Source organism: Blennius ocellaris (genome assembly GCF_963422515.1).
Source record: "Blennius ocellaris genome assembly, chromosome: 18".
Classification (NCBI taxonomy): Eukaryota; Metazoa; Chordata; class Actinopteri; order Blenniiformes; family Blenniidae; genus Blennius; species Blennius ocellaris.
Window position 1 is genome coordinate 1,321,907 of NC_137667.1, and position 15,959 is coordinate 1,337,865.

Genomic DNA, 15,959 nt, shown 5'->3' on the forward strand with positions numbered 1-15,959 from the left:
ACGCAAATAGTACAAACTCTTCAATAACACTGAATTTACAGCCGCTGATCCTTGGAGGGCTTCGCGCGGCCGCCATCTTGGATGAGGATCGTCTTCTCTCGTTACGTTCACTTCTAATGGTGGAAGTCTTCACTGTAAAAATATATTCAGGACAAGTTTAGGACATATTTTCACTTTGGTTTTACTTGTACCTCAGTTTGATACATGGCGTGTGATCAAATGCAACCCGACTTTGGGGTTTGTGCCATCCACTGCAGTTTTCATTGGAGGCTTTACCAGAGAGTTCTTGTCACTAAATGGACTAAACACTGCAGTCTGTCGTTTTAACAGAAGATGCCATCTAGTGTCTGTCTGGGTTTGAGGATCTCCATTCATAGTTTTATAGAATCTTAATTTTTACATATCGTACACTTAAAATATAGAAAAAAAGTCTTCCCACACAACTTATTTTTAATTAAGAGAAAATATAATTTAAGAGGATTGGGTGTCTAAAAGAACTGTTCAAATAGACTGATATACGATCATATTGGAAAGCTGTATTGTTTGGTATCCATAGCAATGAAAACACAAAATTGTATATTAACTTATAATTTTTAGAAAAAGTACATTAATTACACTGAATTAAACAAAGCATTTACAAATAAATCTATTCAAATATTAAGAAAACTGCTACAACTATTGAGTCATGTCTTTCGCGTTTTATTTTTAAGGAAACTCATTTTTGTGTTTTTCTTGTAATGTGTTTTAATCGTTTAAAAGAGAGAGGAAAGGGAGGTTCGTCCTCATCCAAGATGGCGGCGAGGCTGTGCTGTGTTACGGGCTGGCCCCACCACGTCATTCTCCCGTTATCCAACCACAGAGCTCGGCGGATGACAACGCTGAGGGTTCAGAGGTCAGGGGGAAAGCAAGATGGCGGAGAGCGGAGTGAACTGGAGGCGGCTGTGATTATAAAGTCCAAATAATACCGATATCTGGTCTAAAGCGTCAGTCCGATGAGAGCCGGGCCGAGGAGCTCTGTCGGGAAGATGGCGGCGCTCATGGCGCCGCTCTACGCCTTCCTGTGGCGGCTCCTGCACCTCCTGCTCCACGTCCACACCGCGCTGCTGTCCTGGTTCCGTCCCCGCTTCCCGAGCACGAAGAGCCGGCTGTGGGAGCGCGCCGCGGCCGCCCTCGCGGTGCCTGGAGCCCCGGCGGGCTCCCGGCAGATGTCCAGGCAGCTCGGCGGCGGCGGCGGCGGCGCCGAGGCTCGCCGCTCCCGGTGGCTCGCGGACGGCCAGTCCCTGGAGAAGCTGCCGGTGCACATCGGCTTGCTGGTGGCGGAGGAGGAGCCGAGCTACGCGGACCTGGCCAGCCTGGTGGTGTGGTGCATGGCGGTGGGGATCTCCTACGTCAGCGTGTACGACAACCACGGTAAGGCTCCGGCGGGACGGGGGACGTACGTTCGCTTCCCTCCGCAGAGTGGATCCGTTTTTTAACACCTGAGCTCCAGGAGATGATTCGTCCTGTCACGTGACTGAAGCACGAGCTTGCTACACCCATCTACTGACATACACACACACCTACTGACCTGCACACACACACGCACACACACACACACACACACACACACACACACACACACACACACACACACACACACACACACACACACACACACACTTTTACACGTGCACTTACACACAGTTTTTAATTCCATCCATCCATTTTCAACCGCTTTATTTACTGAGCTCCTCCCCCTATCTCTAAGGGTGACTGAGCTCCTCCCCCTATCTCTAAGGGCGACTGAGCTCCTCCCCCTATCTCTAAGGTGACTGAGCTCCTCCCCCTATCTCTAAGGGTGACTGAGCTCCTCCCCCTATCTCTAAGGGTGACTGAGCTCCTCCCCCTATCTCTAAGAGTGACTGAGCTCCTCACCCTATCTCTAAGGGCGACTGAGCTCCTCCCCCTATCTCTAAGGGCGGCTGAGCTCCTCCCCCTATCTCTAAGGGCGACTGAGCTCCTCCCCCTATCTCTAAGGTGACTGAGCTCCTCACCCTATCTCTAAGGGCGACTGAGCTCCTCCCCCTATCTCTAAGGGTGACTGAGCTCCTCACCCTATCTCTAAGGGTGACTGAGCTCCTCCCCCTATCTCTAAGGGCGACTGAGCTCCTCACCCTATCTCTAAGGGCGACTGAGCTCCTCACCCTATCTCTAAGGGCGACTGAGCTCCTCCCCCTATCTCTAAGGGCGACTGAGCTCCTCCCCCTATCTCTAAGGGTGACTGAGCTCCTCACCCTATCTCTAAGGGTGACTGAGCTCCTCACCCTATCTCTAAGGGCGACTGAGCTCCTCACCCTATCTCTAAGGGCGGCTGAGCTCCTCCCCCTATCTCTAAGGGTGGCTGAGCTCCTCCCCCTATCTCTAAGGGTGACTGAGCTCCTCCCCCTATCTCTAAGGGCGACTGAGCTCCTCCCCCTATCTCTAAGGGTGACTGAGCTCCTCCCCCTATCTCTAAGGGTGACTGAGCTCCTCCCCCTATCTCTAAGAGTGACTGAGCTCCTCCCCCTATCTCTAAGAGTGACTGAGCTCCTCACCCTATCTCTAAGGGTGACTGAGCTCCTCACCCTATCTCTAAGGGTGACTGAGCTCCTCACCCTATCTCTAAGGGCGACTGAGCTCCTCCCCCTATCTCTAAGGGCGACTGAGCTCCTCCCCCTATCTCTAAGGGCGACTGAGCTCCTCCCCCTATCTCTAAGGGTGGCTGAGCTCCTCCCCCTATCTCTAAGGGTGACTGAGCTCCTCCCCCTATCTCTAAGGGCGACTGAGCTCCTCCCCCTATCTCTAAGGGTGACTGAGCTCCTCCCCCTATCTCTAAGGGTGACTGAGCTCCTCCCCCTATCTCTAAGAGTGACTGAGCTCCTCCCCCTATCTCTAAGAGTGACTGAGCTCCTCCCCCTATCTCTAAGGGTGACTGAGCTCCTCACCCTATCTCTAAGGGTGACTGAGCTCCTCACCCTATCTCTAAGGGCGACTGAGCTCCTCCCCCTATCTCTAAGGGCGACTGAGCTCCTCCCCCTATCTCTAAGGGCGACTGAGCTCCTCCCCCTATCTCTAAGGGTGACGCCCAGCCACCCTACGGACGAAGCTCATTTCAGCCGCTTGTATCCGGCAGTTTTTAATTCGTTATCCAGAAATACAACAAGTGTTTTTAAACTGCAGCTCTGGATGTCTGGAGATTTTATCTATCTATCTATCTATCTATCTATCTATCTATCTATCTATCTATCTATCTATCTATCTATCTATCTATCTATCTATCTATCTATCTATCTATCTATCTATCTATCTATCTATCTATCTATCTATCTATCTATCTATCTATCTATCTATCTATCTATCTATCTATCTATCTATCTATCTATCTATCTATCTATCTATCTGGTTGTTTGTTTATTTGTTTATTCATGTTATGTCATGCATTTCACTATATATATATATATATATATATTATTGCTACCATTATTAGTAGTACTATACACGAGTATTATACACTATTTCACACTGTTATTATGTGTATTATTGTTATTATTATTATATAATACCTACTTCTAATGGCTCTGCCACTGCACCTTACTATTTATTTATCTTGCTTTGATCTCCTGCTGATTTCTAAGTGCCCATGTTCCGTTCTGTGTTTTACTTTATGTCTTATACCCACATATTTTTATATTTTTACTTTTATTTCTATTCTATTGTATTTTATAATTATCTATCTATCTATCTATCATCCATACATGAACAAAAAGGAACAGAGAGAAGATTAATCTTGTTATTTTCATTCTTTCCATCGTCTCTCACAGTTTTCTCTTTGTACGTTTTCTTAAAATCGTAAACACTTACAACGTCTAAGTTCCACACTTAAGGAGTTCCACAGTTTTACTCCATGAACAGATGGACGTTTCTGTTTCAACGACGTCAAACATGTTCCGGAGGTATTTTCTCCTCTGGCAGACGTTTTGTGCAACAAAATGACTTTGAACGTCGTTTGGCAATTTTTTTCTGTTTGTTTTGCTTTCCACATAATAATCAACATTTTTAAGTCGACAAGGTCCTTAACTTTAAGAAGTTTATTTTCAATACGTAAAATAATAGATTCGTCAGTCACACTGATTTAATTTTCTATTTCTCACTTCAGGAACGAGACTTTGATGTCTATAGAGTCACTGTTTGTTCAGGATGATCTTGAATCCTTCTTCCACCTGTTTGTTTTGTTTTCTCATCCTGTCTTCCTCCTCTTCCTCTCCTCCTCTTCCTCTCCTCCTCAGGCTTCTTCCGGAAGAACAACTGCCGCCTGCTGGAGGAGATCGTGCGGCAGCAGCAGGAGCTGCTGGGGCTGGACGCCTCCGGCTCCGGCGTGGATTTCCTCGACGGCGGCGTCAACAGCTACCGGAACAACGGTGGGAGTCCGGCGCCGCAGCGCCCCCTGGTGTCTCTTTCAGACGTGACTCGGCTTAAACTCTCATGACGAAGCACATTGGGAGTTTAGATCAACCTGGCGGAATGTCAGGGAGTTAATCTGATAATTATTAACTTTTAATTACATCTTGGGATCTGGTACGAGATTGATTCAATAAATACATTTTTAATGTTGAAAGTTGTTGGTGGTTTAAATTAAACAGGTAATAACCCTTGTGTTAGCATGTGGCTACATGCTTAGCGTTAGCTGGTGGTTACATGTTTAGCGTTAGCTGGTGGTTACATGTTTAGCGTTAGCTGGTGGTTACATGTTTAGCGTTAGCTGGTGGTTACATGTTTAGCGTTAGCTGGTGGTTACATGTTTAGCGTTAGCTGGTGGTTACATGTTTAGCGTTAGCTGGTGGCTACATGTTTAGCGTTAGCTGGTGGTCATTTGGTTAGCGCTAGGTGGCAGCGCCATGTTTAGCGTTCGGTGGTGGCTACATGTTTAGCATTAGCTGGTGGCTACATGTTTAGCATTAGCTGGTGGCTACGTGATTAGCATTAGGTGACCTGCTACATGTTTAGCTTTAGCTGGCGGCTACATGTTTAGTGTTATGTGACGGCTACATGTTTCGCATTAGCTGGTGGTTATTTGATTAGCGCTAGGTGGCAGTGCCATGTTTAGCGTTTGGTGGTGGCTACATGTTTAGCATTAGCTGACGGCTACATGTTTAACATTATGCAATTGCAACATGTTTAGCGTTTTGTGACGGCTACATGTTTAGCATTAGCTGGTGGTTATTTGATTAGCGCTAGGTGGCAGCGCCATGTTTAGCTTTAGGTGGTGGCTATATGATTAGCATTGGGTGACGGCTATATGATTAGCGTGAGGTGACGGCTACATGATTCGCATTAGCTGGTGGCTACATGTTTAGCATTAGCTGGTGGCTACGTGATTAGCATTAGCTGGTGGCTACGTGATTAGCATTAGGTGACCTGCTACATGTTTAGCTTTAGCTGGCGGCTACATGTTTAGTGTTACGTGATTGCAACATGTTTAGTGTTATGTGACGGCTACATGTTTCGCATTAGCTGGTGGTTATTTGATTAGCGCTAGGTGGCAGTGCCATGTTTAGCGTTTGGTGGTGGCTACATGTTTAGCATTAGCTGGTGGTTATTTGATTAGCGCTAGGTGGCAGTGCCATGTTTAGCGTTTGGTGGTGGCTACATGTTTAGCATTAGCTGGTGGTTATTTGATTAGCGCTAGGTGGCAGTGCCATGTTTAGCGTTTGGTGGTGGCTACATGTTTAGCATTAGCTGACGGCTACATGTTTAACATTATGCAATTGCAACATGTTTAGCGTTTTGTGACGGCTACATGTTTAGCATTAGCTGGTGGTTATTTGATTAGCGCTAGGTGGCAGCGCCATGTTTAGCTTTAGGTGGTGGCTATATGATTAGCGTGAGGTGACGGCTACATGATTCGCATTAGCTGGTGGCTACGAGTTTAGCATTAGCTGGTGGCTATGTGTTTAGTATTAAGTTGCAACAAAGACTTGATTTTCTTGTTGACGTGTAAATTCCTCTTATCTCTTCTCCACATTTTTATACTGAACCTTGTGTGTGTGTGTGTGTGTGTGTGTCAGTTGTGTCGTGCAGGCCCACCCTGAAGGTGCTCTGCCCGGCGGACGGGAAGCAGAGCATCGTCCAGGCGGCCCGGCAGCTGTGCCGCTCGGTGGAGACGAAGCAGAGCAGCTCCAGGGACATCAGCGTGTCGTCGCTCGACGTCCTCCTCAGAGGTGAGCGGTTTGCGCTCGCCCTGCGTGGCAGAAGCCCGACGCCCACAAGCTTTTTCTCAAACGCTGGCGCTCCTTCCTCTTCAGAGTCGAAGAACGTCCCCGACCCGGAGCTGGTGGTGACGTTCGGGCCGGTGAACAGCACGCTGGGCTTCCTGCCGTGGCACATCAGACTCTCCGAGTTCATGTAAGCTGCAGGTCTCCCGTCGTCTCCGACTCACTTTTTGGCGCTTTTTCCTACTCGTTTCCTCCGGAACCCGACTTCGGTTCGTTCTCGGTGTAGTTCCACCGCGGCGTGGGCGGAGTCGTCCCTCCCCCTCCCCCCGTCATGCTCAAGTAGCCACTCCTAACGTCTACTGGATGTCAGCTCAAATAATAAATTAAATCTATCTTTTTATATATTTATTAACAATGTTACAAAATGTGGATTGGTACAGTCGCGCGTCACTGTTGGGCGTTTCGGTTTAACTGGCGCAAACGTGAACAAAATGGCGCCGCGGCGTTTCAACATCTTCGTCATCTGAAGGTTGGAGTACCAGGGGTCCGGCCGAGTTTCTACTCACTTTTAAAACCGCGAGGAAACATTTCACTGTTTTGCTGCGGCAAAGAAATTACCTGTTGTAGTTGGGGGGGGGAGGGGCTTTGGCTAAGCCCCGCCCCCTGAACGCTAATGTGATGTCATCACTCACGGAGACGCGGTAGCTGTGGGGGGGCGGGGCTTAGCCAGAGTTTAGTCGTTGGTGAAACACAGTTTCTTCAGGGTAATGAAGTGTTGTGATGATGATGATGATGATGATGATGATGACGATGATGATGTCCTTCCTCAGCTCGCTGCCGTCGCACAGGAACTTGGCGTACGAGGATTTGTTGGCGGCGCTGCGACGCTACGGCGCCTGTCAGCAGCGGCTGGGACAGTGAGGCCCCGCCTCCGGAGCATCGTACACGTTGTTGTGTATTCAATGGAAATATAACTGATATTAAAAAAAAAAATATATATATATATATAAATGTATATATATATTGTTCCCAGTTTTTTGTTTTTTTTCTTTTTTTTTTTCCAACTTTAATGTCGTTTCAAAACAATCTCAAAACGTCCAGTGTCATTTTTAATAAACAAAACAAAGAAAATGGATGCTAAATGTAAAGTTGAGTTCGTGTCACTTATTCTTTCTTTTCTTTTTTTCCCACAACTTTAAAAAACAAACTGATTCTTTAATTTAGATAAAAAAAAAAATAAATAAATAAATTGTTTCTTTGAAAGTACAAACTTCAGGATGTGATGACAGGAAATACATCCTTTAACGTAGAGCTACACTCGGTAGAGCGGTGAACATTTCTTTGCGCAACCGAGTTAGCATCGCTACCGTGATAGCCGTTAGCTCGTATCGACGCTAACGAGCCTGTCACGGAGCCACGTCACTGTGTGACACACTGAGCAGGGAGCGTCTCCGTGGCAACAGATCCCCTTTGATCTCCACGAGCTTCCTCTGTCATCCGCTTTGTATGGGAACATTTTTCCACAGTTTTTTTTTTTTTGTTTGCGATTTTATTCGGAAACCTGTTAAATATTAACGTCCCAAAAGCTAATCGATTGATCCGTGGATGACGATCGATCATGGCTGAAGAATTTGACGTACTTCGGGTGAGCGGATTTTTCTGAAAAGTTGGTGAAATACAAACTAATAAATAAATAAATACACGCAGACGACAACATAAACAGCCTCGGTCAACTTTCCGTGTGTGTGTGTGTGTGTGTGTGTGTGTGTGTGTGTGTGTGAGAGAGAGAGAGAGAGAGAGAGAGCAACGTGAAACAGCTCCCCCTTGTGTCACACACCGGTACAACAGGAGGCGGACACACACACACACACACACACACACACAGCTTCAGGTCCGCTGCTGCACGGATCTCCATCACACCTCCTGCTCTTCCTCCTCCTCCTCCTCCTCCTCCTCCTCCTCCCGCACCACGATGCGTGTTTGCGGGCAGCGCGTGTAGAAGATGATTTCCGTGGTGTCGACAGTGGAGAGTGTTCCCAGAGGTCCGGGCAGCCGGGCGCCGAGTCCGAGTCTCCATCAGCGGATCCGGAGAGTCTTCACCAGGTAACACCCCCACCCTCACCCCCACCCTCACCCCCCACCCTCACCCCCCACCCTCACCCCCTTTGTTCCGAGCCGTCACATCCCGCTCGCCGCTCGTGCAACAGATGCGCACGTCACGTGCACACCGCAGTGTGTGTGTGTGTGTGTGTGTGTGTGTGTGTGTGTGTGTGTGTGTGACGTGTGCGGGAAACCGGGGCGTTCCTGCAGCCGGTGTCGGGGAGCGGAGCCCCGGAGCCCCGGAGCCCCGGAGCCCCGGTGTCACCAGCTCACTGCATCCACCCATCCCTCCGTCATGCACCTCCACTGTCTCCACCCGCTGTTCTGCCTGCTGTGTGTGACACACCTCCACACCCTGGACCCCCGAGCTCCATCACCTCCTGAGATCATCCTCCACCCGACCTCCGTCACCTCCTGAGATCATCCACCCTCTGACCTCCATCACCTCCTGAGATCATCCTCCACCCGACCTCCGTCACCTCCTGAGACATCCTCCTGACCTCCATCACCTCCTGACCTCCATCACCTCCTGACATGCATCCACCCGCTGACTTCTTTATTCCTTAATATTTTTTATTCTTCTCTCCTTTAAACTATTTTTTTTTAAGTAGTTTTGGTGCAAAACTCAAAGCACCACCCTCTGAGCTCCACCATCCTTTAACCTCCACCACCCTCTAACCTCCACCACCTTCTGACCTCCACCACCCTCTAACCTCTACCACCCTATAAGCTCCACCACCCTCTGACCTCCACCACCCTATAACCTCCACCACTCTCTAACCTCCACCATCCTTTAACCTCCACCACCTTCTGACCTCCACCACCCTCTAACCTCCACCACCCTCTGACTTCCACCACCTTCTGACCTCCACCACCCTCTAACCTCCACCACCCTTTAACCTCCACCACACTCTGACTTCCACCACCCTCTGACCTCCACCACCCTCTGACCTCCACCACCCTCTGAGCTCCACCATCCTTTAACCTCCACCACCCTCTAACCTCCACCACCCTCTAACCTCCACCACCTTCTGACCTCCACCACCCTCTAACCTCTACCACCCTATAAGCTCCACCACCCTCTAACCTCCACCACCCTCTGACCTCCACCACCCTCTGACCTCCACCATCCTTTAACCTCCACCACCCTCTGACCTCCACCACCCTCTAACCTCCACCACCCTCTGACCTCCACCACCCTCTGCCCTCCTTCAAGCATTGCCTTTGCCCCCCCCCCCCCCCCCCCCCCAGGGACCTGCTGGTGACGCTGGCCCTGGGTCAGATCTTGTCCCTGCTGGTCTGCGCCATCGGTGTGACCAGTAAGTTCCTGGCGGACGACTTCCAGGCCAACACTCCGCTGTTCCAGAGCTTCCTCAACTACATCCTGCTGTTCCTGGTCTACACCACCACCCTGGCAGTCAGGCAAGGTGTGTGTGTGTTCGGCAGCCTCAGCCTTGCTCAGGTTCATCAGCGCCTTGCTCAAGGGCCCCCCCTCTCTCTCTCTCTCTCCAGGGGAAGGGAACCTCCTGGCCATCCTGAAGCAGCGCTGGTGGAAATACATGATCCTGGGTCTGATCGACATCGAGGCCAACTACCTGGTCCTGAAGGCCTTCCAGTCCACCTCGCTGCCCAGCGTGCAGGTTCAAACGCCGTCGCTCTGCCCCGTAGGAAGCGGCTCCGCCAGAATAAAAGCCCTCACCCCCCCCTCCCACCCTCAACCTCCTTCTAGTTTCCTCATCACGTCGTCCAGATTTGATCGGCTCTTATTTAACGACCCCTTGAAAATGGATGTGGCCTGCGTTGCCAGATGTAGAGGGTACCCCCCCATTCGGGGAACCCAATTCTTCCCGTGAACTTTATTTTGTGGCGTAGTTTGACTTTGGGACGGCTTTATATCGAGGTGTGTTGGTTTGACCTCGTTTGGGCTGGAAACACTGAGTCAACAACGCTGGTTGCTGAACAGAAACAACAACAAAACATCGCAATTGAGCATCGAGACCTGCAGTTTCTAACGGAGCCTCGGATTCCGGACTTCTGTCAACAAACTGCCCTGTTTTTGTGGTGAAGTTGCCGCCGTGGAGAGCGTGTACCTTCCAAGGGACGTCCTCCGTCCCCTGGCGTCCCTCAGGGCTCTGTCCTGGGCCCCACTGCTGGTTTCCACCGTCTCCATTTGCCTTTAAGTTAGAAATCTGGTCGTTTCAGTGGAATCTCATATCGTTATGTCGTCATCGCTTCTCTTTTTCCTCAGTCAAACTGGTTTTCTCAGCTTTCTGCACATATTAGATCTTTACTGGCTTTTTAAATTGACCGGGATCCTTTCTTAAAAAAAACAAAACCAAAAAAAAAAAAAAACGGGCTAATTTGCATATCGATGCTTTTATTGTTGCGGGGGATGGATTTGAGCAAACGCGGTGAAACGAGGGTCTTTCCTGCGTTATTGCACGTCGTCGTTAAAGTAAAGTGGGCCGCCATGTGACGGAGGAGGCGGACGTGTCGGCGGAGGAAGACATCAAACTCACCAGAGTGTGGAAAATAAGAGCGGCGTGTAGCGATAATGAAAACCACAAAATGTTTTTGTTTTTTGCAGCTGAATCACATTGTAAATTAGTCGATTAGCATAAAGTTGATGATGTTTCATATTCATGGGGAAACACTTCGCTGATTGTGACATTTTGTGAGTCGGACTTGATAATCAGCGAAAACATCGACGTGTAATAAACATCCATAAAACATCAAGAGCTCATATTATATAAAATTCACGTTCTAAAGGTTCTCCAGCAGAACGACTCGTCTCCACATCTGGAACGACGCCTCAGAGGTGAAGAAAGTGTGTCCTTTCTCTCTCTCTTTTAAAAAGTGTGTTCCTCCAAGCAGCCAATCAGAAATCAAACCCTATATAGTGTCATCGGGGGTTCTGCCAATCACAGTCAAGGTAGGCGCCTCCCCCTTTTGACTCCTCCCACAATCAGGCAGCTCTGCTCTGGCACATGGCGCCACGACAGGAAGTACTTCCTCCACTTCCCCATAGATGGGCGTGTGTCTGTACTCTTTGATCTTTCTTTGACTAGAGCTAGACTCGGTAGAAGCGGTAGACCTTCGCCAACGCCGCATCGGTTCTGAGGAACCGGGGTAGCACCGTGAGCGTGATAGCTCGTATCAATGCTAACTAGGTAGCTTCAGGTAGCGAGAAACACAGAGCAGGGGGCATCTCCATGGCAACAGACTCCTTTGATCTCCTCCATGGGGCGCCGCTACCATCCACTTTGTATGGGAAGTTGGGTTTTTTTCCGTTTTTTTTTTTTTTTCCGTGGTTTTCGCTGCAAATCTCCTCATTTGGTTGCCGGTACGAACTCTTCACGGCCGGTCTTCTTCCCGCCCTCAGCTGCTGGACTGCTTCGCCATCCCCGTGGTCCTGCTGCTGTCCTGGTTCTTCCTCCTGGTGAGATACAAGGCCGTCCACTTCCTGGGGGCGGGGCTATGTCTGCTGGGCGTCGGCTGCATGGTGGGAGCCGACGTCCTGCTGGGTCGTCAGGGCCTCGGCAAGTACCCACACACACACACACACACACACACACACACACACACCATGCAGAAACACACTGCGCTAACCTGTCCCGTTGGTTCCGTTGTGTTCAGGCGAGCAGAAGCTCACGGGGAACCTGCTGGTTCTGGGCGGCGCGACACTCTACGGGATCTCCAACGTGTGTGAGGAGTTCATAGTGAAGAACCTGAGCCGGGTGGAGTTCCTCGGCATGATGGGACTCTTCGGTTCCTTCTTCAGCGGCATCCAGCTGTGAGTGTTCCGGGACTGACCGCCGCTTCCAGAGTATTAATTATCCTTCATCCTGCATTTATTAAGTACTTGTGCTGGTACGGCAATTGGCTAAAGGTTGGTACTTCGTACTTGTAGTCATTCTATAACTGGAGCTACACTCAGTAGAGCGCAACCCGTCGCCCACGGCACGTTTGTTGGCGGAACCGAGTTAGCATCGCTAGCGTGTTAGCCGTTAGCTCATAGCGATGCTAACTAGCCTGTCAGGTAGCGACGTCACAAGAAGACAAGCCGTCCCTGAAGATTTCAACGCAATTCGGGAGAGTAGTTTTATTTTTGTGAAAAATTGGGAAAAGATGAAGACATAATCTTCTTCCGCAACTTTGTTTGTTGCCCAACTTTTGTTGGCGAAGGTAATAAATAAATACAAATAAATAAATAAAACAAAAACATACATAATACCTGCAGATGAAGACATAACCTTGTTGACCAACATTCATTGGTGAAGTTAATAAATAAATACAAATAAATAAAACAATCAAACAAACAAAACACAAACGAAGACGTAACCTTGTTGACCAACTTGTTTGTTGCCCAACTTGTGTTGGCGAAGGTAATCGCCAGTCCAACAAACAAACAAACAAATAGATAAATAAATCTAAACAACCAATCACCAAGAAGGTCAATGTTCCAGCCGTGGCCAAAAGGGGGCGGGGCTTCGCCCAAAACGTCTATTGTACTACACACGTTCTTGTATTTGTGTTCTTTGTATAGAAACTGTTTGGCTTCATTCATCCATTCATCCATACGTCTTCACCCGGTTCAGTTCCAGCCAATCAGAGAGCAGAAAGGCTCTGTGGCGGTAGAGTGACGGTGAACGTTTCCCCTGCAGGGCCATCATGGAGCACAAGGAGCTGCTGAAGGTCTCCTGGGACTGGCAGATCGGTGAGGACACACACACACACACACACACACACACACACACACACACACACACACACACACACACACACACACACTCACACACACACACACAATACTCTCTGTGGTACTGTGGAGGAGGTGTTTTCCTCCCGAGGAGGTGTTTTGAGGAGGAGGTGTTTTGAGGAGGTGTTTTGAGGAGGTGGTCCTGAGGAGGTGGTCCTGAGGAGGAGGTGTTTTGAGGAGGTGGTCCTGAGGAGGTGGTCCTGAGGAGGAGGTGTTTTGAGGAGGTGGTCCTGAGGAGGAGGAGTTTGGAGGAGGTGTTTTGAGGAGGTGTTTTGAGGAGGTGGTCCTGAGGAGGTGTTTTGAGGAGGTGTTTTGAGGAGGTGGTCCTGAGGAGGTGGTCCTGAGGAGGAGGTGTTTTGAGGAGGTTGTCCTGAGGAGGTGTTTTGAGGAGGTGGTCCTGAGGAGGTGGTCCTGAGGAGGAGGAGTTTGGAGGAGGTGTTTTGAGGAGGTATTTTGAGGAGGTGGTCCTGAGGAGGTGTTTTGAGGAGGTGGTCCCGAGGAGGTGGTCCTGAGGAGGAGGAGTTTGGAGGAGGTGGTCCTGAGGAGGAGGAGTTTGGAGGAGGTGGTCCTGAGGAGGTGTTTTGAGGAGGTGTTTTGAGGAGGTGGTCCTGAGGAGGAGGAGTTTGGAGGAGGTGGTCCTGAGGAGGTGTTTTGAGGAGGTGTTTTGAGGAGGTGGTCCTGAGGAGGAGGAGTTTTGAGGAGGTGGTCCTGAGGAGGAGGAGTTTGGAGGAGGTGGTCCTGAGGAGGAGGAGTTTGGAGGAGGTGTTTGGAGGAGGTGGTCCTGAGGAGGAGGAGTTTGGAGGAGGTGTTTGGAGGAGGTGGTCCTGAGGAGGAGGAGTTTGGAGGAGGTGGTCCTGAGGAGGTGGTCCTGAGAAGGTGTTTTGAGGAGGTGGTCCTGAGGAGGAGGAGTTTGGAGGAGGTGTTTTGAGGAGGTATTTTGAGGAGGTGGTCCTGAGGAGGTGTTTTGAGGAGGTGGTCCCGAGGAGGTGGTCCTGAGGAGGAGGAGTTTGGAGGAGGTGGTCCTGAGGAGGAGGAGTTTGGAGGAGGTGGTCCTGAGGAGGTGTTTTGAGGAGGTGTTTTGAGGAGGTGGTCCTGAGGAGGAGGAGTTTGGAGGAGGTGGTCCTGAGGAGGTGTTTTGAGGAGGTGTTTTGAGGAGGTGGTCCTGAGGAGGAGGAGTTTTGAGGAGGTGGTCCTGAGGAGGAGGAGTTTGGAGGAGGTGGTCCTGAGGAGGAGGAGTTTGGAGGAGGTGTTTGGAGGAGGTGGTCCTGAGGAGGAGGAGTTTGGAGGAGGTGGTCCTGAGGAGGTGTTTTGAGGAGGTGTTTTGAGGAGGTGGTCCTGAGGAGGAGGAGTTTTGAGGAGGTGGTCCTGAGGAGGAGGAGTTTGGAGGAGGTGGTCCTGAGGAGGAGGAGTTTGGAGGAGGTGTTTGGAGGAGGTGGTCCTGAGGAGGAGGAGTTTGGAGGAGGTGTTTGGAGGAGGTGGTCCTGAGGAGGAGGAGTTTGGAGGAGGTGGTCCTGAGGAGGTGGTCCTGAGAAGGTGTTTTGAGGAGGTGGTCCTGAGGAGGAGGAGTTTGGAGGAGGTGTTTTGAGGAGGTATTTTGAGGAGGTGGTCCTGAGGAGGTGTTTTGAGGAGGTGGTCCCGAGGAGGTGGTCCTGAGGAGGAGGAGTTTGGAGGAGGTGGTCCTGAGGAGGAGGAGTTTGGAGGAGGAGGTCCTGAGGAGGAGGAGTTTGGAGGAGGTGGTCCTGAGGAGGAGGAGTTTGGAGGAGGTGGTCCTGAGGAGGAGGTGGTCCTGAGGAGGAGGAGTTTGGAGGAGGAGGTCCTGAGGAGGCGTGTCTCTGGTCTGCAGGGCTCCTGTACGTGGGGTTCAGTGCCTTCATGTTCAGCCTCTACAGCTTCATGCCGGTGGTGATGAAGAGGACGAGCGCCGCTTCGGTCAACCTGTCGCTGCTCACCGCCGACCTCTACACCCTGTTCTGTGGCCTCTTCCTCTTCCACTACAAGGTGAGGAGCCCGGGGGGGGGGGGGGGCTATGAGATCAAAGCAGCGACTCCCATTGGACAGGGACTTGAGTTCAAAGCAAACGACCAGAAAGGAGTCGTATCGGACAGCCCCGGCGCTGGTAACCATGGTAACGCCGCTTCCTCCCGTTGCAGTTCTCCAGCCTCTACCTGGTCTCGTTCTTCGTCGTCCTGCTGGGCCTGGTCCTCTACTCGTCTTCGTCGACCTTCGTGGCCCAGGACCCGCGGGTCTACAAGCAGTTCAGGAACGCCGGCCCCCAGGCGGCCGGCGACCCGCTGAGCCCCGCCGCCATGGAGCCGTCGGTGACCTACAGCAGCCTGAGCGCCGAGCCCGGCGACGAGCCGCCAGTACGGGTAGCCTAGCGCTGGCCACGCGGAGCTAGCGTAGCGTGCATACGACGCCCCCCCCCCCCCCCACCCCACGCCCCCCACCTCATGGACCCGGATGTTTCCATCTCACGGACGCCGTCACACCGCTCCGAGAGTAACGCAAGTATTTTCCTCGTACCACGTGTACAAGATCAAAGACTGAGCCGAGCGTGACGGCGGGTTAGCCGCGGCGGACGGCCGTGTTCAGACGGTAAACGCTCTCGTGTAGATATCTAGTGTCGTAGTTCATCTTCTGGTTTTTATTTTCTGGAGTGTCGGTTCTGGACGCGTCTGTTTTCGCCACTCGAGACGCTTCCGTTCATCGTGAGCTTAGATATCTGTTGGTAGTTGGTCGCCGCGGCGCAGACAGCTAGCCTTGGTTGCCGGAGAGGTTCAGCGGCGGCTGAAACGGAGAAATGTAGTTATAATTCCGACTTTATAAATTCACGCTGAAACCTGGTTTTTATACTTCATTTTGCTGTTTCA

General features: G+C 50.7%; 2 protein-coding genes across 2 annotated transcripts; both read left to right on the plus strand.

Annotated features, from left to right (window-relative positions):
• The first annotated feature begins 871 nt into the window (after window positions 1–871).
• On the plus strand, window positions 872–7,372 carry nus1 (NUS1 dehydrodolichyl diphosphate synthase subunit). Its single transcript, XM_080513580.1, has 5 exons — window positions 872–1,410; window positions 4,305–4,436; window positions 6,084–6,236; window positions 6,321–6,420; window positions 7,061–7,372. The coding sequence occupies exons 1-5, from the start codon at window positions 993–995 to the stop codon at window positions 7,149–7,151; spliced, it is 894 nt and encodes a 297-aa protein (XP_080369706.1). The 5' UTR covers window positions 872–992; the 3' UTR covers window positions 7,152–7,372.
• Window positions 7,373–8,232: 860 nt separating this feature from the next.
• On the plus strand, window positions 8,233–15,467 carry slc35f1 (solute carrier family 35 member F1; the record flags this gene model as incomplete). Its single annotated transcript, XM_080513578.1, has 8 exons — window positions 8,233–8,333; window positions 9,582–9,757; window positions 9,843–9,970; window positions 11,713–11,869; window positions 11,967–12,123; window positions 12,995–13,047; window positions 14,933–15,087; window positions 15,240–15,467. 8 exons carry the CDS (start codon window positions 8,233–8,235, stop codon window positions 15,465–15,467), a joined length of 1,155 nt encoding a protein of 384 aa, XP_080369704.1.
• Window positions 15,468–15,959: the final 492 nt, after the last annotated feature.